Source organism: Eumetopias jubatus, unplaced genomic scaffold, assembly GCF_037043125.1.
Source record: "Eumetopias jubatus isolate StellerSeaLion01/CBP00866 unplaced genomic scaffold, mEumJub1_p1.0 scaffold_1, whole genome shotgun sequence".
Lineage (NCBI taxonomy): Eukaryota > Metazoa > Chordata > Mammalia > Carnivora > Otariidae > Eumetopias > Eumetopias jubatus.
Window position 1 is genome coordinate 169,181,507 of NW_028274807.1, and position 22,258 is coordinate 169,203,764.

The 22,258-nt window shown below is 40.1% G+C and overlaps 1 protein-coding gene across 1 annotated transcript in view; it reads right to left on the bottom strand.

The window, feature by feature from the left end:
• GRM7 (glutamate metabotropic receptor 7) overlaps nucleotides 1-22,258 on the bottom strand; it is an 854,903-nt gene that overhangs the window by 278,236 nt on the left and 554,409 nt on the right. The window contains exon 5 of the mRNA XM_028101758.2: nucleotides 9,243-9,383. Within this exon, the coding sequence (XP_027957559.1) occupies nucleotides 9,243-9,383 (141 nt within the window). The remainder of the gene's footprint in view (nucleotides 1-9,242; nucleotides 9,384-22,258) is intronic.

Consider the following 22,258-nt stretch of genomic DNA (forward strand, 5'->3'; position numbering starts at 1 on the left):
TCTTACCAGGTGAGTAAGGAAGGTCACTTCCTGACAGGTCCAGGAACCTCAGGATATTTGGGGACCTCAAGAAGACAGAAATCCACCCACATCTATAGGTATTCCAGGTAGTCTGATGTCAAGTTCTTGGTTTGGCTTCTTAGCCTAAAGAGGCTGTTAAAAAGTTCCATCTGGAAATTCCTTATAAAAGATTCTAATAAGGCAGACTTTTAAAAGCCTACATTGTCACTTATTATTCTTGCTGCACTTACATAAGTTTATTTTATTTATTTATTTTAAAGATTTCATTTATTTATTTGACAGAGAGAGACACAGCGAGAGAGGGAACACAAGCAGGGGGAGTGGGAGAGGGAGAAGGAGGCTTCCCGCTGAGCGGGGAGACTGATGTAGGGCTCAATCCCAGGATCCTGAGATCATGACCTGAGCTGAAGGCAGACACTTATCGACTGAGCCACCCAGGCACCGCTGCACTTACATAAGTTTACGTGCACAGGCCAAACTTTACTGAATGAAACTGAACTTAATTTGCAAACGAATTAGTCTTACTATGATTATCTTTGATAGAAACTGGGGTAATTGTAGGTGGAAAGATAGGTCAGTAGGAACTACAATATACACCTGTGGAAATTAACGCTAGTTCTATTATTGTTGAGGTTTTGTTTTTTACCTGTACATTGGACTGTATACTGAATTCTTGTCATTTCCTTCAATCTCTGACTACAATTTTCCAAACTAAGGTTTCCAATTTTTGTCAAATCCTCTGACTGGGAATCACTGAGAACTAAAACTCCCCCTTTTCGTGAATTGCAAACTGAAGTGGAACAACTTCAGGGGTACCTGGGTGGCTCAGTCAGTTGCATCTGCCTTTAGCTCACTCAGGTCATGATCTCAGGGTCCTGGGATGGAGCCCTGCATTGGGCTCTCTGCTCAGTGGGAGGTCCGCTTCTCCCTCTCACTCTCCCTCTCCCTCTGTGTTCTCTCTCTCTCAAATAAAGTCTTAAAAAAAAAATGCCTCTTATTAAATACCTGTAGTATATAGGCCTAACATGGGTAACCCAATTGTATCGTTGCCTCCTTTAATTGAATTGACCAGTTCTCAGGACTAAGAAACTCATTTGTTGACATACAGAATCATCTATTAACTCAGGACAGGTTCAAACCTACTTATACCAGAGGCCCAACATGATAAAGTATTTCACAGTATTACTCAAATCCTTGAACAGATTATCAGGGTGGGCCCCAGAGATCAGGGACCTATTTTCATGGATGAACCCTCCTTGTTTAGGACAATGGTTACAGACTGGATTTCAGACTCTTAACCTCTGTAATTATTAAAGGGTTTGCTACTATAATCCTACTTTGTTGTGTACTCTCTGGGTTATAATGTGCTCTACCCCTGACTTTCAGCTTATCAGCTACCCAAGAAGTTAATGTCCTCCTCATGGACTTTGATCCGTTGGCATCACAGGTGGATTTTAGTAGAGGCCCTGACAGGTTTTTCGTTTTGTTTTGTTTTGTTTTGTTTGTTTTGTAATGCAAGTGCCTGCCTTAAGCTCTGATTGCAGAGGCATCCTTTACAGAGAGGGCTATCTTTGTAACACGTTGCCAGCCACAGGAACAGATCAAGAGTCCTGAGGACATTTCCCCAGTGAGACTCCTTTATTTTAGATCTTGGCTGATTTCAATAACTGACAATTCGGGCCACTTCCCTTTTCCTGTCTGCACTTCAAATTCCCAGTATTATGGTTTTTAAACTCACCAGTGAAGAAAAAACCAATGGGACCCACCCTGGCTCTCAATTAAAGTAGAACCACAAGGCGATGAGCATTTTCTCTCTGTCCATCACCCCACTCTGTGGCCCCAGGTATGCTGTGTAATCTCAAGGTCTTGTAAGTAATAAGGTTTCCTGATGGTTGTTGCAGAAGGTCTTCCAAACAATAAAACCACAAGGACTGCTCCATTCACAAGACTCATTGAGACCAGTGGAAAAAGAGTAATACCCTAACCTTTCTGTGAGGATTCTGAGACATTTAATACTTACTTAATATTCATTTTAAATGAATAAATTAAAAAAATATTAATTTGGCTTATATGGTTCCATTTACCACACAGAAACCAGCCACTGAGGAAGGAAGTAGGGGCAGACTTAAGAGTGATGGTAGCAAGAGAAATATCAACCAATATTTTGACTTCTAAAAATAAATCAGAATAAAAATTTTAACGAAGAACATATTAACACAATTCCATAATGGCTGCTACGTGCTAAGTCATAATTAATCTGCCTTGAACTTGTATTTAAAAAAGCATAAAGGTATAAAAATGGTATTTTATATTGCTTCTCATCAAAAGGACTTCAAAAAGAGCACCAAGGGGTTAGACATTATCTGTAACACTTAGATGTGGATTCCTCAATCATGCTGAGTATATTAGGTGCTGCAACAGAACACCTATATAACAATTAAAGGTCAATTCAGAATAAAATAAAATGGCACGAAAAATTAATTAGTACAGTAATAAATGCTTTCTGCACATATATTCTCAAGGCATTTGACTTACTCAAGTGTTCTTCCTTTGTCTTGATAGACTGGTTAAATTATATAGGCTCTGATGGACCTGGGTCCCATGTGAAATGAATGAAAACTTGAGAAATACATGGTTTATTCATTAAGAGCATTTCTTAAAAGACTTTTTTGGCTCCACTAAGAAAGTGACCTTTACTTAAATTATTAGCTTTGAGAAGTGAAAGAAAAAGACAGTTTAAGGATTCTCCCAAAATGTGAACATCTACCAGGGTATGCTCTTAAGCCTCCAATATCTTTCCACAGCAACCATTGATTAGGGACTCAAATCAAAACTGAATCTGCTTATTGTGTGACTTGCAAGCACTAGAAATGGAAAACGATTTTTTTTATTTTTTTAAAAAAGTCATCAATTTATTCATCCTCTGTCATCTCAAAAGGAAAACAAATCTTTGAAAGTCAAATTGTCCCTTCATGGGATGATGGATTTCTAAATGCTGAGTTCCTCCTGTTCAGTAAAGAGGTAACTCTGATGAATCAGTATCCACAAAGTGACATTTGGCAGAAGAGTAATGTTAGTTAGACAAATGTTCTGTGTAAGTCATAAGATATGACAGAGTGATAATTTTTATGGGCTGTAATAGGCAAGCACAGATTCTCAGAACATCCTTCTGAGTTTAAAAAATGGGTTTGACGACAGATGTTGGCGGGGATGCGGAGAAAGGGGAACCCTCCTACACTGTTGGTGGGAATGCAAGCTGGTGCAGCCACTCTGGAAAACAGTATGGAGGTTCCTCAAACAGTTGAAAATAGAGCTACCATATGACCCAGCAATTGCACTGCTGGGTATTTACCCCCAAGATACAAATGTAGGGATCCGAAGGGGTATGTGCACCCCAATGTTTATAGCAGCAATGTCCACAATAGCCAAACTGTGGAAAGAGCCAAGATGTCCATCGACAGATGAATGGATAAAGAAGATGTGGTATATATACACAATGGGATATCATGTAGCCATCAAAAGGAATGAGATCTTGCCATTTGCAACGACACAGATGGAACTGGAGGATATTATGCTGAGTGAAATAAGTCAATCAGAGAAAGACATGTATCATATGATCTCACTGATATGAGGAATTCTTAGTCTCAGGAAACAAACTGAGGGTTGCTGGAGTGGTGGGGGGTGGGAGGGACGGGGTGGCTGGGTGATAGACATTGGGGACGGTATGTGCTATGGTGAGCGCTGTGAATTGTGTAAGACTGTTGAATCACAGATCTGTACTTCTGAAACAAATAATACATTACATGTTAAAAAAAAAAAAGATAGTAGGAAGGGAAAAATGAAGGGGGGGAGATTGGAGGGAGAGACGAACCATGAGAGACCATGGACTCTGAGAAACAAACTGAGGGTTCTAGAGGGGAGGGGGGTGGGGGGATGTGTTAGCCTGGTGATGGGTATTAAAGAGGGCACGTTCTGCGTGGAGCACTGGGTGTTATACACAAACAATGAATCATGGAACACTACATTGAAAACTAATGATGTAATGTATGGTGATTAACATAATAAAATAAAAAAATGGGTTTGAGAGCAAAGACCTTAGAGATGCTACCAACCACATAAAGATAGAGCATGTCAGAGATAAAAATGGTACAAAATTTGGTACACGAGGTGTCCGTCAAACACATAAAGATAGAGCATGTCAGAGATAAAAATGGTACGAAAGTTGGTACATGAGGTATCCGTCAAGTCCAAGGCCCAGGGATGCTTAGACACACAGTCTACATTATGGCACTGAAATTCTTGAAGCCCTGAGCTTCATATTCCATCACAGCATGAAGTTGCATGCCGCCTGTCTGTAAACTTTGGATACCTCCTTACATCACTGTGCAACGTGTATCCCAATGAAAAACTTTTGTCTATATTTACATGCTTATTCAATTCCCTGAAAGGATTTGATATACACCCTGATTTTCTGTAGCACTAACATGTGACAATAGGATCTTTCTGAAACCCTCATGGGCAACTGCATTCAGCTCCAAATGGCAGGTAATTGTTACCATTACTGAGCTTTATTATTTATTTTTTAAAGATTTTCTTTGAGAGAGAGTGCGCGAGTGAGTGAGCAAGCACAAGAGGCGGGGGGGCAGAGGGAGAGAGAGGAGAGGGAGAAGCAGAATCCTCGCCGCCGAGCAGGGAGCCCAATGCGGGGCTCAATCCCAGGACGCAGGGATCATGACCTGAGCCGAAGGCGGACGCTTAATCGACTGAGCCACCAGGTGCCCCACCATCACTGAGCTTTAATATGCCAGTATCATTTTAGATCCTCTGTAAGTTATCTAATGTAATCCCTATAACAACTTAAGGTGTAAAGCTTTAGTATTCTAATTTCAGAGATGAGAAAAGGCTTTGAAAAGTTAAATAATGTCCAGTCTCTCATGGGAGCATTCAGGGATAGCTCTAAAACACAAACCCAGGCCTCTTTCATGCCAAAAACTCTGGTTTCTTAAACACTTTGCTAGAGTGATTTTCTGCACTCCAGGATGGCCTCAAATCTCTTTTTCAGGGATATCACCACCTGTGTATTTTTCCTTCTTTCCTTAACCTTGGTATCTCCATAAAAACATGTCATTCCCAAAAAGATCATATTCTAAACTGGTCTTTGTGTCAACAATATACTGGCAAGTGTTAAGGGTAAACACATTGAGCTAGTGGGGTGGGAGTGGGGAAGCACAAAAAAGAAAAATCACATCTGATCTTTCTGCCCTCAAACAACGAATAGTCTAGAAGTGTACTTCTGGAGGTATTGAGAGGGACTTTATTCTGTAATGTATCTAGAAGAACTTACTTTATTCTGGAAGTATCTAGAAGGACTTTACTGTGTGTGTAGCTAGCACTATGTCCCTGAAAAATCTAGGTCTACTATGAAACAGCATAGTATCTGTCAAGAGTTTGTGTTTTCTGTGAAAGCTTAAACCACCAAAAAACTTAACGGCACGTCCCCTTCGGGGATGTCAGGCAAGATAACCCATGAGCAGGATGGGTCACCAGCAAATCTCAGTCTGTATCAGTAAAAATTAGGGAATCATCAGGGAAGGTAGGATGAAGAATGACTAGCTCTTAAGGTTGAGAGAACTAGGAATTGGGTATTAAGCAAAGTTGGATGTTCTTAAAATATCTGAAGGAGACAAGCATATGCATTTAAATGCATATGGATAGTTTATAGGAATAAAAATTGCCCAGTTGTTCAGGTAAGTTTCTATAAGAATTCAGGCACATCTAGCTCCAAGTTAAATTATGAAGTATACACAGTTTAATAATATATTATTTTTTTCATCAGTTATTCTTCCTTCCATGACTTTTTACCACCTTGGCTTTTCAGAACTCACTGCAGAAATCTGCTCTCTCCAGCTAGTATGGGACCCACACCTCACCTTCAAAGCTTGTCTGGCCAGGTGATTGACTCATCGATCATCTACTTGGAGCTAATATATAATAAATACCTCATTATGGCTAAAAAGGCTATGTAAAAAGATATAGAAAAACAAGTTGGCATTTTAATTTGTGCCCAAATCCTAGGAGTATTTTAAGACTTTCTTATTCTTTAGCAAAACCCAGTCATAGAGGGAGATCTGCAAGAACATCCACTGTCTGTTGTCTAGAGCCAGACTTGCTGTCTTCAATGCCAGACTTCTTAGCCTGCTTCCTCATTGGGTTATTTCTTTCCAATGTGACCATTCTTTCTATGTTTCAAAACCTGGTCACCAAAGCATCTTTCCCTTTTATCATCTACATCCTTAAGCCCATCAACACTTCCCTCTCCCATCCACTCTTTTCCATCATTAAAACTTAATTTCTCACCATCGTTTCAAGACTCTTATCAATATAATTCAATCTGTCACTTCTCTCCATCTCTTCCTTCCCTCTCAGCATGCTTTTTTTTCCAATCATTCCACTTCCAAGTTGAAGCACATGGGGGGTTGGGGTGTCAACCCCCTGCATAGTCAAAAATCCACCTGTAACTTTTGACTCCCCAAAAACTTTACTAATAGCCTACTGTTGCAAGGAGGCCTTACCAGTAACACAGTCAATGAACACATATTTTGTATGCTATAGGTATTACATACTGTATTCTAACAAAGTCTTCTAAAGAAAATGTTAAGGAAATTTTAAGAGAATACATTTATAGTACTCTATCTATAGAAAACAATCTGTTTAAGTGGACCCGTTCAGTTCCAACCTGTGTTGTTCAAGGGTCAACTGTTTCTAAAGGTCACAATTTTTAAATAGTAATTTGTGAATACTTCCAAAGCAGAATATGAGATTCACTGGATTTGGGGAAAGGGGGTACAAGAAACAAACATACGACCACCCATGTACTCATATCCAGTAACAGGAATAAGGGACACCATGAGGTTAGTAGTGTTTATCTTTACTCAGTAGGGCACATCTTACAATGGTGAAAGTGGTAAGGAAGGAAAGAGGGCAGAGACAGTATTGAAATAATTTTGGGTCACAGATAATTTAGTAAATGTGATCACAGATTTTTTACATAGCATGAGTGGGATATGAAAAAAAAGACACTTCTATATCCATTTTTGAAAGATAATGATTTGGATAATGAGCTTGTTTTTATGAACCCCAATTCTTGATGATCCGCATGAAAATGTGATTACAGATAAAACAGTGTTGTCAAAACATTAAAAGTGTGGGTATTGGCCTTAGAACAATCCTAATGGCCACAAGACAATCCATTCCACCCTCCAGACTCTACAGAACACAAAAAGTTAGAAGAAACCAAAAAACTGCTATCATTAATCATCCAGATACTTCCAGTGTACCTGGATGTTCCTTGTCATATAGACAAATTATCCAGATGTCAAACTAATTTTTTTCAGTTTCCTCTTGAGAGTTTTGTTTCACCCAGGTCTAGTCAACATTGAAATAATTTTTTCTCCCTCTCTTCAATATTATAAAGATCATATTTCTGAAAACACTGTTGCTATATACCATGGCATAGAGAATATAGTTCATCTGGTATTGTAATTTACTGAGTTATTTATCTAATTATGTAACATTGATTTTGTATCATTATATTTACTCATAGCTCTGTTCCCAGCTTCTCCTTCACAAAAACACCTTGAGGAAAAGGCATATTCACACCATTCCTGATGTTTTTAGGACCATGGTTTGCATGCATTATTCCTCATTAATAGGTGTTTGTTGAATGGGCCAATCTACCATATCTGGATGACCAATACTCAAAGACACACACTGCAAAGATAAACTAAGTATCAGTATATCCGACATGAGTGAGTTTTTTAGACCATTCAGAGTAACATTTTAGGGTTTTGTGGTATTTCAAGGTCATCACGACACATGATAAAGGCTACTGAAGTATGAAACTGGGTATTGCTATGTAATATAGGGCTAGGTGGTAAGATGGTAGAGCATGTCACATGCTTCTGTAACCACCACCGTCACCAACACCAGCCCCACCACCACCCCTGGTACCAGTACACTTAGGGTAAAGACCAAATTCCACATATGTCCCCACATGGCTTATTCCTTGTCCACATCTCTACACTAGCAGCTTCAGCTCACACATTCGTCCTATTCAGTCAGGTAGTTCTGTTTTTTATGTCCTCAGAGGCACCATAATTGCTCCTGCTACAAGCCCTTTGTCATGTTATTCCTCCATGAGAAATTCTCCTATCTGCCCTTCCCCCTTTCTAACTAGCCAATGCCTACCTGTTCTTCGGGAAGGTCTTTTGAGACAGCTTCTGCCTTCAATGTAAGTGAAACTTCTTACTTATATGCCCATATAGCCCTCAGAATGCTTATTACAGTTTATAATTATGTATTCATGGAGAGATCACAGGGATAACATCAATTTTCCCCCACTGTCCTCTGAGCAGCATGAAAGCCAGGTCTTTACCTGGCTTGCTTACCATCAGATCACAGTGCCTAGTGTTGTGAACAGGAAGGAATTGCTTGTGAATACACCAATAAATGTTTAATTTTATCTTCTGACTACTTCATACATGTACATATATATGCATGGCACACACGTTTTTTAATTTGGAATAATTATGCAAGGTTACCTACGAGGCTGCCTATGTATTTTTTTAAGTAAACTCTTAAGTCCAACATGGCGCTCAAACTCATGATGCCGATATCAAGAGTCACATGCTCTACTGACTGAGCCAGCCAGGTGCCCCCTCCCAGGTATTTTTAAGCATATTTTAAACAGCAGGTGACTCATTAACTTGGATGCTATGGAAATCCACTGGAATTCTCATTACTCTAAACCCAAGTACTTTGTTTCTTTAATCAAATACACAGTATGGTCCACGATGAGTTAAATCCGGTGCTGATAGGGGATTTGCTGGATTTTTGTCTATGTGAAAATGACTTCATACTCCTGGCTAAAACATGAACTAATATTTATCACTGAGAACATTCAAAGCAACATGACACTTTTGAATTCCAAGAATCAATGAAAATGTCAATTACTGCTAGATGGACAGGCAGAAAATACAATTTTGTCCGTTCTACTCTTGTCCTGCAAGACTTATGCTCCTGTTCCATTTTCTGAACAATCTAGTAAAATTCAATTTACTTTTTCAATTTGTCTCCAGCCAAGCTTCCTTCTGTCAGCTATGCAGACATTTCAATGCTGGCCACGTAGAGTACCCGGAGAAGGACAACTAGAATGAAATTACCTGTGCATTTGCGATCTGTGTCTTCTTTCTTTGACCCACTAATCGTCAACTTGCAGTTGAAGTTTTCCTCCCAGTATTCAGCAAACCATACATTTCTTCTGTTGTTTTCAAGTGTGCGGGACGTAAAATAGGCATCAAACCCTAAACAGAGTTAAATGAAAAGGTCATTGTTTATGGGACACTGCTGGGACGTTTAGAAATAAAAATACCAGTGATGGTTTTTCTTTGTTTTAGTAGACTGGATGCTCTTTTGTGCCAATAAAAAAAAGAAGAAGAAAGAAAAAGAAGAAAGAAAAAGAAGAAAGAAAAAGAAGAAAGAAAAAGAAGAAAGAAAAAGAAGAAAGAAAAAGAAGAAAGAAAAAGAAGAAAAAAAGAAAGAGAAAGAGAGAGAGAGAGAGAGAGAAAGAGAGAAAGAGAGAGAGAAAGAGAGAAAGAGAGAAAGAGAGAAAGAGAGAAAGAGAGAAAGAGAGAAAGAGAGAAAGAGAGAAAGAGAGAAAGAAAAAGAAAAAGAAAGAAAAATCCCAGTGCTAACCTATGGCTAAATCCCTATTTCAATCTGTCAGGCAGGGATGTGACCTACAAATGACAGTCACAATGGCCTTAAAGATGACATGATCACATGTCTTGCATCTCCAGTGATGCTAGACCAGGGACAAAGTGTCTTCTCTTCATCATCAAGATAGTAATTGATAATTTCAGTGCTTACTATGGAGAGGATTCTGTGCTTCACATAGATTCTTTTATTCATCTCAACAACCAACACAGCAACTACTATCATTCCCACTTTGCCAATGAGGAAACAGAGGCTCAGATGAAATAGAAGCATGCCCAAAGTCAACCATTAGGTCATGCTGCATCTCAGACTACGTGAGCTACTGACCTGTGAAGAGCATTTTAACCCCTCCCTTTAATAATGCTCCATTGTGTCATTGATATTCTAACCAAAATGGAAGTTTCTGAACAGGCCACAAGTAAATACGAGTCTAACATAAAGCTCAGTGTTGCTCACTGAGTGCGGGGGTGTGTGTGAGGAGCAGAAACTCAAGAGGCCAGGTCCCCAGGAAATCTCTTGCTACCTCTTTAGGAGGGCAGCCTTAAATATTCCAATGGAGCCACAAGGTCTTAGGAGAATCAGACGGGATTCAGTGTCACGAGGCAGGCCGGAGGGCCAGCTCCAGCACTTCCTAAGTCAGGGGAACATGAGTAAGTGTATGCTTCCCTCAACTTCCTTTCATCTTTCTGCAGAAATGAAGACGACCCTACCTCCTTCCCTCACAGCACCTCGTGTGGGGTGGTGAGAAGACTTTGGAAACTTACAGAGTTCAGTGTTAACAACCACAGGAGATGGACTTGCTTTCACATTATTTAAATTACTCAGTTTTCCCCTCATTTTAAGACCATAAAAAAATAGCTTTGGACTCTAAACTCCATGAAAGGAGCTTATCAGGTTAACTCTATTCATCACTAAGTGGCCAACACCGAATTCATGGCCTGACGTATACGAAACCTACTATAAATAGAAAATCTTAAATAAGTAAGAGACAGAGTAAAAAGAAAAAACAAAAGCACAAGAGATTATAGAATATTTTAGGGAAAATAGAGTATTTGGCATCTCTTAGGTCATTTTCCAGGCTCTTATCAGTACATGCTGGCCAACTGTCTTTTTATCCCACTACCTTAACTGATTTGAAAGTAATCTGGCTAGAATACGTGATCACATTCCGCTATCAATACTGATTAAGTTACCCAGCTGGAAGTCCTCCTGCCTCCCTGTTCTCCCACAGACCTGCCTCCAGACAACTATTAAGTAGAACACCACAATATTCCTAAACAAAAGAAAATCTTTGGGGGAAATATATATGAGTCCCCGATGTTTCCAAAAACACTAAATATATGTGTTCAGTCATGTATACACATACATACATGCATACATGGTGACTGGTGACCCAGCTTTTTGCCCCATGTTCCCCCTCCCCCTGGGCCCCCAAAAAACCCAATTAATCAACAGTGCTAGATTGTGACAATGACCCCTAATTAGACCCTGCTTCCAGGGCTTCATACCTATCTACACGTCCCCTTTTCTGCACTGCGCCCTTCTCCGTGGGACATGGATAGGTGTGACGCAAGCAGAGGCTGGGAAGCCCTGGCCTCACTGTGGCTTGTTTTTGTGGAATTCTCTTTCTCGGAATCCAGCTGCCATGCTCTAAGACATTTGACAGGAGGGTGGTAGGTCCTGGGGAAAAGTCCAGCCCGTCTCAGCAAAACTTCTTTGGAGATTGCAGCCCTCCAGTGGACCGTGGTAGAAGAACCACTTAGCTAAGACTAGCTCCCGTTGCACAGTGGTAGTTGATGATTAAGCCAGTAACACTGGAGGTTAATTTTTTAAGTAGCCAGGCAACTGAAACACTCACAGCACCTGGAGCCTCTATGCGTAACACGCAAACAAAACACCTTTCGGGAAGAAGCACCCTCGACAGAACACGTCCAAGTTTTAGAAGTAAACTCTTCCGCCGCATGCCACAGGTCTGAATCCCAAACCAGCCTCAGAATAGGAACTACTAAAATGGCTCAGACTGTAGCAAGGATATATCCATGCCTCAGCTCAGAAGAAAACATCTTTAAAGGAAACCTCATCACTGAAAATGTCTGTCGCGTCAAAATGCTTCTCTCCATCCTGTGTCTGCTGGAAACGCAAGAGCCCGTTGAGGAAGGAAGGACTAGTATTGCGGCTAATGTGCAAGGTAGGTGACCATGGAACATTTAAAAGAGAAGAAAAAGAAAGGAAAGCAGCAGTCAGAACTTCCCTCTGATCTGAGCAAGAACAAACAGACTTCAGGAAAGAAAGCAAGTACTGTGAAGGCTGTCTGTATGCACTACAGCACAGCACAGAAAAGGAGCAGGATGTCTGAACCACAACCCCTGTCCTTTTCACTCACATATATAGCTGATGCTTAGCTTCCTCCTCTTCCTCCTCCCTGTGAGCCCGCTGGCTACCTGCACCTGTAAGTTGAGAACTGCTCTTGCTTCCCAAATGCATGTATATATGAATTTCCTGAGTATCTCCTAAGATGCAGATTCTGATTGAGGAGGCCTGGGGTGGGGCCAGATACACTGCATTTTTAACAAGCCCCAGATGATGCTCATGCCGCTTATACTTTAATAAGCAGGGCTCCAGGGCAAATCCTCCATTTTAACAAACCCCACATGATCCTCATACGGCCCGGACTTTGAGAAGCAGGATTCCAGAGCAAATCCTGAACTTCAGCAGGTGGGACTTGAGCAGTTCCAGCCCAATTTGTAAGATCTCAGTATTGCCACCCTCTTGGCCTCAAATTTATGCCTTGGTTCAGATGGCAGGAGCTTTGCCTTGCCATCCTATTGCCTGCAGATGGCCCGGGAAGATAGAACATGCTGTATTACTTGCTGGTGAATTTTCCTGAGCATTGCTGCTCTGGGCCCCTTTGCAGCCTCCAAAGCTATTCCTCACCTGTATGCCCTGTCACCACTCCGGGCTTTCCAGCCTGGCATTTCAATCTAGCTGCTGTGTCTTAGTGTTGCTGAAAAGGTAACCTGAAATAGCCCTGTGTCTTCACTACCTCCTCTGAAGGTCCATGGACTCTGAGGGGAAAACGCAGAGCGTTCAGTCAAGTAGTAATGTAGCATATATTTGCTTTTGAGTGGTGTCCTGAAGACCTCAACAGTTTGGCTTTTTTTGTTATGGAAGCCGCACGGTGTACTGGTGAATATAGACATCAGAGACACGCTGTGTGGGTCTGACTCCAACATTCCCATTTTCTACCTGTATGACCTTGAGCAGATGACTCAGCTATTTTGTGTCTCAGTTTCCTCATCTGTAGAAGGGGATTAATTTTAATATCTACCTTAGTGTTGTTAGAGGGGTTAAATGAGCCATTATTTGTAAAGTACTCAGCATTGTGCCTGATGAAGTAAAATATAGACTGTTGGTTGTAAAATAACCATACTCATCCATTAAATATTTCTTGAGCATTTACCCTGTGACAGGCACTGTTCTCTACATTCACTAATCTTGGGTTAAGACAGATGACCCCTCATTGGATTGATAGCTAGCCTGGTGGGGAAGATAGATTTTGGCAAGTACCACTTAAATAAATATAAAATTACAACTCTGATGGTCTCTATGAAGGAAGGGTACATGATGTCCTAGCGTTTGGGGAGCACCCACATGCACAGAGACAGAACTGTCTTGGAGTGCCAGAGAGGGCTACTTGGAGGGAGTAAACACAGATGAGAAAAGGAAAAAAAATAGGTTTTAACTGCAGGTAGAGGAAGCAAAGAGACTGGACATTTAATCAGATGGAATCGCATGTGCTTTGTCTTAAGAATACTGAAGTCATTTAGCATTTTAGAATCTCCCAGCACAACCCAGACTTAAAATCAACAAATATAAATGAACCATCTCCTATATATACATATGTGCAATGTAGAATTGCTACTAAAATTCTAATAAACCAATGGCATAAATGTAAATGTTAATGTTAATGAATAAATATATGAATAAGCTATTTTTGTGAGATGTCAAAGTCAGGGGCTGGAATGAGTAAGCCAATCAAAATGGTAAAACCAGCAGCATGGGCTCACCGTGCTGGGACAAAAACCAGTTTCAGAAAACAGAGCTCCTCTCAGACAATTCAAAGAAGCAGAAACAGAGGTCAATAGCTGTTATTCAATCGAGTGAATCCTTGCTGATTGACCTCAGCTTAGTTGAGTCCAATTTCTTTCAGGACCTACCAGTTTGTTTATTTCTCTTTAGCAAGGCCATGGCAAGAGATAAATTAAGTCTCCCTGGTTCCCTCATTTTCATCCTTATGGAATGAAGCTGTCCAGGAAATATTCAAATTTTTAAAAGAGATCTTGCTGTAGCCATGTGTTCACAATGCCCTGAAATGTTCTTGGTTGCCTTTTGGGTTAGGCACACATCATACCTCTGCTTTATTAACAGACAAGGAGCTTCTGCTATGGGGTGGTCCAAGGCTTTCCCTTTGGCTGCAGGCTCTAACCCAATACTCTTGGCCTATCATTACAGTTTCTGTACCCTAGTGATTTTACCTTTTTTTTTTTTTTAATGCAGGGCCTGAACTCACAACCCCAATATCAAGAGTTAGATGCCCAACTGACTGACACCAGGAACCCCAACTTGTGTTTTTTTTATTTCATTTCATTTCATTTTTATTTTTTTTTAAAGAATAGGGTATTTAATACAGGATGTGCAATCACCAAGGTGCAATAGAATCAGGGACAGAAGCAGAAAATGGAATAACTCTAATATGTAGACAGGGGTATGTATGTGTATTCCACTGAAGTGAGACTTTATTCCTATTCTTATAGAAGCTCAGAAGAAAAGTGATCTGGACACACATGCCTTCATATTGGTTAAATTATCAGAGTTTTAAAATTTAACCCAGGCACCAAGACCGGGGTTTCAGCTCACAGAAAACAGAATAAGAATTATGTTAAAGGAGAAAGGTCATTCTTGTATGTGGAGCTGATGAAATTCTTAGTATTAAATTATTCCTTTTGTTGAACAGATTATTTTAATTTCAGAAGTTAATCTACAGGTGATTCTAAGGCAAATGTCTCCCTGGGTACATGTTGAACAAAATTCATATAACCTTGGAAGTAAACCTAAAACAACATGGAAATAAAAAGGAGGGTTTTAGCTGGCATTATGACTACATTTATATGGTTCTTTCCTCTTTAACTGGGGTGCTGCCCTCAAATGCCCCCTGAAATTTGTGGCTGAGACAAGAGTGTGCAAATCAAGAGACACATAATTTATCCAGGGCAGGATGTTTGGGAGGTGACCTTTCCAGCTGAAGAGGAAGAAGCTCTCACAAGTATGTGCCATGAGAGGAAAGCTATCAGAGTGTCAAGAGGGGGTTAGAGGACACAGCTGCCTGTTCAGCCAGGGTGAAGTGATGCTGACAGATACTAATGGGGCTCCACGCAGCATAAGAGAGTGACCACCAAGTAGCCCTGATTGCTGCTTTAACCACCCAAGCCATGCATTGCGGGTTAGAACATCACTGTCAGCCTAAATGGCAGGGAGCACCCAAGGCTTCTTTCTACCAGCTCATAAAGGAGAGGCTCTTAGCTCTTCTTGAGCCATCTATGTTCTACATTCGACTCAGGAAGGATGGCTAATGATTTAGAAATATACAGTTGCTGGCACATCGTAGGGATGTGATGCAGAACAAATCCGTGAATGAATAAAAAGACAGACAGTGAGAGAGAGAATGACAGCGAGAAGGAGGGAAGGGAAAGGAGAACAGAAGAGGAGAAGAAAGGAGACGACAGTGGGGACGAGGGATGGAGGGGAAGGTATGAGGGGAGAGGCGAGAAGAACCGAATAGAGTAAGAACGAGGGGAACTCACACTGTCTGCTACCAAGAGGGTAAATCTGAAAAACAAATTTTGAAAACAAGGCCTTATTTGTTTTACCCCTTTTTCTATGTATATAACTCATACTGGGTTAAACTGTGGTCCTCAAAAAGATATGTCCATATCCCAACCCCCTGAACTTGGGAGTTATTTGAAAACTTATTTGAAAAATATTTTCATAGTGGATAACAAGAAATTATATGGCAAATGGAATTAAGTTAACGATCTCTGAGCGAGATCATCCTGCATTGTCTGTTTGGGCCCTAAATCCAGTGACAAGTATCCTTATAGGAGACAAAGGGAGCAGAAGCTGTCGGGGAGGTCATGTGTAGATGCAGGCACAGACTAGAGTAGTGGAGCCATAAGGCAAGGAATGCCTGGAGCCACCTGAAGCTGGAAGAGGCAGGAAGTATCCTCCCCAGACAGCCTTCAGAGGAAGCAGCATCAAATTGACATCATCCTTTTAGACTTCTGGACTCCAGAACTGTAAGATTATGAAGTTCTATTGTTTTTAAGCCACTAAGTTTGTGGTCAGTTGTAATGGAACCCCCGGTAAACTAATGCACTCATGATAAGTAAAAAAAAAAAAAAGTCTTATTGGGAGATACCTTTCTACAGCTTCTCTCTGGTCTGGAAGACATTTGTTTCTCAGATGTTGCAAACTGATGTCTTGCAGAACATATTTAACCTATGGACTTGTCTTTTCTATTTCTCCCAAGAGTATTTCATTTCATTTTTTTTCCCAAGAGTATTTTAAAGCTAATTTAAAAATCAGAAGATTTCACTTGTAAGTCCAAATTTTTGGCTTCACTTGTGAAGTCAGATGATCCTTTAACACAGACCCCATCCCCACATGGCAGCCATCGCGTGCTGAGGAGTGGCTATTCCCTTCAGGTGAGCCTGCATTCTCCAGCTCACAGTATTTCCCCACCACCTCTGATGGCTTCAACCTGGCCTCTTTTTGCATTTGTAAGATGTGTTTTGTCATGGTTGACACTGAAGTTTCCACTCCCAAGAAATGCATCGCCCCTTACTTCAATTGACACATTTGCTGCAACATGAGTGGTATACAGTCTCCACTGAATGGAGTATCTCAGGCCCCTAAGAATATATCCGTGAAAAAGCTACTAAGAACAGAGGGATGTCGGGAAAGAAGGAGGATTTAAAATTAACACAGTGCACCTGGGTGGCTCAGTCAGTTAAGCATCAGACTCTTGATTTCAGCTCAGGTCATGTTCTTAGGGTCGTGAGATTGAGCCCCACCTCGGGCTCCACACTGGGCATGGAGCCTGCTTAAGATTCTCTCTTTCCCTCTCCCTCTGTCCCCCACCCTAAAAAAAACTAACACGAGAAATGTATCCTCATATACACAAACAATAATCACTTAAAAGATATAGCAAAAGAGAAGACCACAATTAAAAGAATAACAATAAAAAATACCTATTGAAGAACAGGTATACCCTTCTATGTAATCAAGTTGACTTTCATCCTTCAGGAGTTTTGTTTTAGTTTATTAACCTTTCCCTATGTCAATTCTCTAGAAGCTAAATTGTACATTTTACATCATTTTAATAAAAATATTAACATCTTTTTTCCCCCTAGACCTAGACAAGTTACCTTCAGAGTTCATATGGAAAAAGTATTAAGAATGAGGAGACTTCTGAAAAAGAAGAGCAACAGAACATGAGTGTTTGGGGGTGCTGAGGATTGGAGGTCAGGATGAGGAGGGCAAACTCTACCAGGTAATATAATGTAACAACAGATTATAAATCCTCTATGATTAAAAAGAGTCCTGACATAAGAATAAAGAGATCAATGGATCACTGAAATCCAACAGAAAGTCCAGAAAGACTTGACTGCACATGCGAATTTCATATAACAGAGAATAAAGGTAGTGTTTCAAATCACTAGAAACATGTTACCCTTTTAATAATCACATTAATAAACAGCAACTGGTTGGGTAATTGGTTAATGATCACACGGAATCCCAGCTCGGAATGTGACATTGTATTAGCCACAAATAATACGGGAAGCATTACATGGACTTAACCATAGTAAGTGAACATGGGGTTTCCCATCTCTGTAAGAGAATGGATTTTGTACACTTGCAGAGACCAGAGATCCTCCACACTTGGTGTGATGCCACCGGCTGCAGAACATCCATGGTAGGGTCCAGTGGCATGTGGCACTCTCCCCATTCCCTGGGCCCATGGCCCTCACTGCACTTGCACAGCTGTGGGAGATCATGTCCTTGTCTGTCTGTTTCTCTCTCATGACTCTGAGTTCTTACCATGAAGAAACTGCCCAAGTGCCTGTAAACATTTATTGAAGTAAATCGAAGTTGGAGACATGTAATCAGTTTGGCAAGAAAATCATTGGTGATCTAGTGGGATGAGTTAGGCTTTCAGATGTGCCCCCAAATTTGCTGGCTGTATTTACTGAGAGTGGCGGAAACCAGCCATTATTTCTGAGAAAACAAATAAGAATTACTGCAATGGAAATTATCCCACAAAGAACAAAAATCCCATGGGAAGTGTTTATGGATGAGGTAGAAGGAATAATGTTTGCAATATTATTCCACAAAATGCCTCCAAAGGGCTATTGCATATTATATAATGCTAGAATGCTTGCCATTTTTCACTCTTTTAAACTGTCTGGGATGTAGAAGGGCATTTTATGTAATCTGAGTACACTTATATGGGAACAAATATGGGTATAAACAATACATATTAAATCGATAGTTTTAGCATTATAATGGTTAAAAGCAGACTCCTAAACTAGAATTCTAGGGTTCAATTCCTAGTTTTGTCACCTGCTAGCTAGATGACCTGGAGCAAATGACCTAACCAGGCTAAGTTTCTCAGTCTAAGTTTCTCATTTTATCCATTTCTCAGGATAAAATGATGATAATATCTACTCCATAGGATTGTTAAGAAGTTTCCATGTGAGAATATACGCAGTGTTGAAAATAATGCATGGCACATAATAAGACTACAGATGTTAGCTAAATTAAAAGAAAATAAACACAGACACACATGTAAAGTGACTAAAAAAGAGAGAGTACAAGAGGAGGAAATTTAGAAAACTTTGAACTTGAACACCAGAAACTCTCAATGAAATAGTCATCTATCAAGGTCCTGGCTCTGGAGTCAGATAGACCTGAGTTTGAACCCTAACTCTGCCAACCACCAGCTATTTTATTTAACTTCTCTTATGCTAAGTGGATCACTTACTGTCCATGTTTTGTTGTTGACCTGGATATTCATTCACTCGTTTGCTTCTCCATCATTTACGCACGTATATATGCATTCATTCTTTCATTTATTCCAGAAGAAACTTAAAGTGGTATCTTTGTTTCAGCTATTTAGTGAGTACAATTGTACCTACCTTAGAGATGGGTGTAAAGATTTAAAATAGGAAGGCTAAACCAGCTAATATCTTACAGTTGCTAGTAGCAGCCAGATAGTATAAAGCAACCAACCACCTTCCGTCTGAGAAAGCCCCTCCTTGATTTCCTATGCCATGTGCAGCATCTGTGAGCTTAACAGCTGGAATAGATGTTGCTTTGCAGCAACTCAGGATGTGTAAGTTCAGTAGACAAGAAAGATACAAGGCCATCCCTCAAGTGAGTGCTTCAGGAGGTGAGATTTGAAGAAGCCAACTTCCTGGAGGCCAAAGGGTATGGTGGAAGGTTCCTGCTCTTCCTTCTTCTACCCCACCTTCATAACGATGCTCACCTTAAACCCCTGTGTTAGCTAGTTAAATGTTCTATACAGAGCATTGGTCAAGGGTCAGACTCAGCGATCACTCACATAGCTTACAGCATTAACTTGGCCTTGGGTTTTTATTGTCATTCCTATCATTTCTTGCCTTCCTCCCCTCCGGCCTCCCTCATCTTTCCCTTCATCAGTCCATACGACATTATTTTCTATTTCTATGTCTTTCTTTTCAGTCACAATGAACCTTTGTGCAATCTTGGCTGTGACACATATTAGTGCTATGTGTCAAAAGTCATAAAAAAAGGTACAAACTCTTTGATCTAGTGATTTTACTTCATGGTACTTACCCAATGAAGTAAGTATATGCGTTTTTTTTTTTTTCTAAAGATTTTATTTATTTGACAGAGAGAGACACAGCGAGAGAGGGAACACAAGCAGGGGGAGTGGGAGAGGGAGAAGCAGGCTTCCCGCGGAGCAGGGAGCCCGATGCGGGGCTCAATCCCAGGACCCTGGGATCATGACCTGAGCCGAAGGCAGACGCTTAACGACTGAGCCACCCAGGCGCCCAGTATATGCATTTTTTAGAAAAGATGTATGAAGTACCAGATGATATTAAGAAATCATTAATTTTATCAAATATGATAATGGCATGATGATTATATAAATAGGTTCTTACCAGTTAAGAGATACATTCTGAAATATTTTAGGTAAGAAGTCCTAAAGTCTGGGATTCAATCTGAAATGTCCCTTCACCATAAAAGTTCAGAGGGAATAGTTAAAACATAGAAAAACACATGGTGCTTTTGCTCACATTTTCATAAAAGGAAATATGGTATATGGTAGGGATTGTCTTTATAGAAACCAAGAATAATAGGGTTTGTTGCAAACATTACTTATTTATTAGTCAGGGTCTGTGGCTTAATATTGCTATTTGCATTATAAAGACTTTTTTTTTTTTTTCCTGTAGGACTCAAAAGAGTGTAGAATTTCTGTGATTTCCTCCAGGCCACCAAGAGGCTTCCTTGTGGGAGAGTACAAGTATGACAGGGAGCATATCCTACATTCCATAGAACACACATCCTGGTATTGTCCTCCTGCTGCCATCAGGGTTGAAAATCTACCATATGATTAGTAGATCCCAGGGAAGTTCTTTCATTTTTTTTAAAAACCATGCCTTTGAGAATCTGTCAGGGAAGAGGAACTCTTCTCTGTCTCCTGAACTCCAAGACCCTTCTCAGCTTCTATTACTTTCTCAACATCCAGGAAGGAACATGACAGTAAGTTCCCAGCCAGGCTGTTGGCCCAATTACCTAGCTGAAGGAGATCATGTTAAATCCAAAACAATCACTGAGGATCTGCCAGGGAATTCTCCAACTGCCTTTCATAAAAGACAGCCTTTAGATAAGAAGAGGAATGCTTGGCAAGGCCTGATGCATCTCCCTAGAGCTGTGCTATAGTGGCCCACAAGTACTCATATGTGTACAGTTCCTCTCTCCAGGAGCTCAGCCTCTGTTCTGCATGAGGTATTTGCAGAATATCTATGTCTGCAATAGTAGTTCATAGCCCTGGCTACACACCGGAATCATGTATGAAACATAAACACACACACACACACACACACACACACACACACACACACACACACACACACATACACACACACAGGCATACACACACCCCTAGGCCTGGACTCCAGGCCAGACCAGCTAAATCAGAGCTTCTGTCGGTGGGCCTAGGCATCAGCATTTCAACTTCTCAGGTTATTCTGCTGTGCAGTCTAGAATATTGCTCTAGAATATTATGTGATTTTATCACTCATATGTACATTTTACACACCACCCTAGAAGAGTTGTCCAAGGGACACCAGAAACACAGAAGACAAGGTCTCTTAACTTGAATGTATCTATTTTTGGTATATGTATATCATGATTACTCATATAGTATCTATTCTTGGTATATGGATCATGATTACTCAGATAATATCACCTGCTCAAATGCCTTTTAAAACATCAAATAAAGATTGAGTATGTTGTCATAATTGATTGCATCTCAGTGTCATTCTTTTAAAATTGTTATACATTATATGAAAGCTTCCCAACATTTTAATTAATAAACTGCCATATACAGAGTATACATATATTTATTCAAGCTTGATATCATCCTAATTAATGCAGGGTCAGATTTATGCTTCCATAGTAAATTTTGTGAACATTTGTAATACATGATTTTTCTGAGAAATGTTTAAGAATTTTTAAGATCATATTATGATTACACTCACGTATGCCTATAGTTTTCCAATAATCATAACATTACAAAGTAAGGAATTTAACCCAGAGCAGTATTGAACTTTAACTACTGGAACTTACCCATTTTTCCAGCCAACAACAGAGTGAAACCCAGACAAACTTGTCAGAGAATTATTCTGCATTGTGGAAGCTTCACGTTTTATTTTTAATAATGGTACAAAACCACGTTGCCTGGTTACCATCTTCATTTTGTACCCTGATCTAAAAATGTCTCAGCAGCCAGAAGTTTTCAGTGAGTTTAATACCTAAGCTTATATAATCAAACATCTATAACAACCCAGGAGGAATTTTACCAAAATGATACTTCATTTCTTCTTAATCACAGATTCAGCCACTGCCTAAAGATTGGGTAAAATAATAATAATGATAATAATAACAATAATAATTTTGAAGGAAGGACTTTTCTTATGCAGATCTGAGAGGAAGAAGAAAAAAGTAAGGAAAAAAAAAAAACCCTTAAAAAAATACCAATGTCCCAAATGTTTGACCATGTACTATTTCAATTCCCATGGAAATATAAATCAAGAGAAAAAAAAGTTGGAGACTCTGAAAATCTTAAATTGATTTTTAA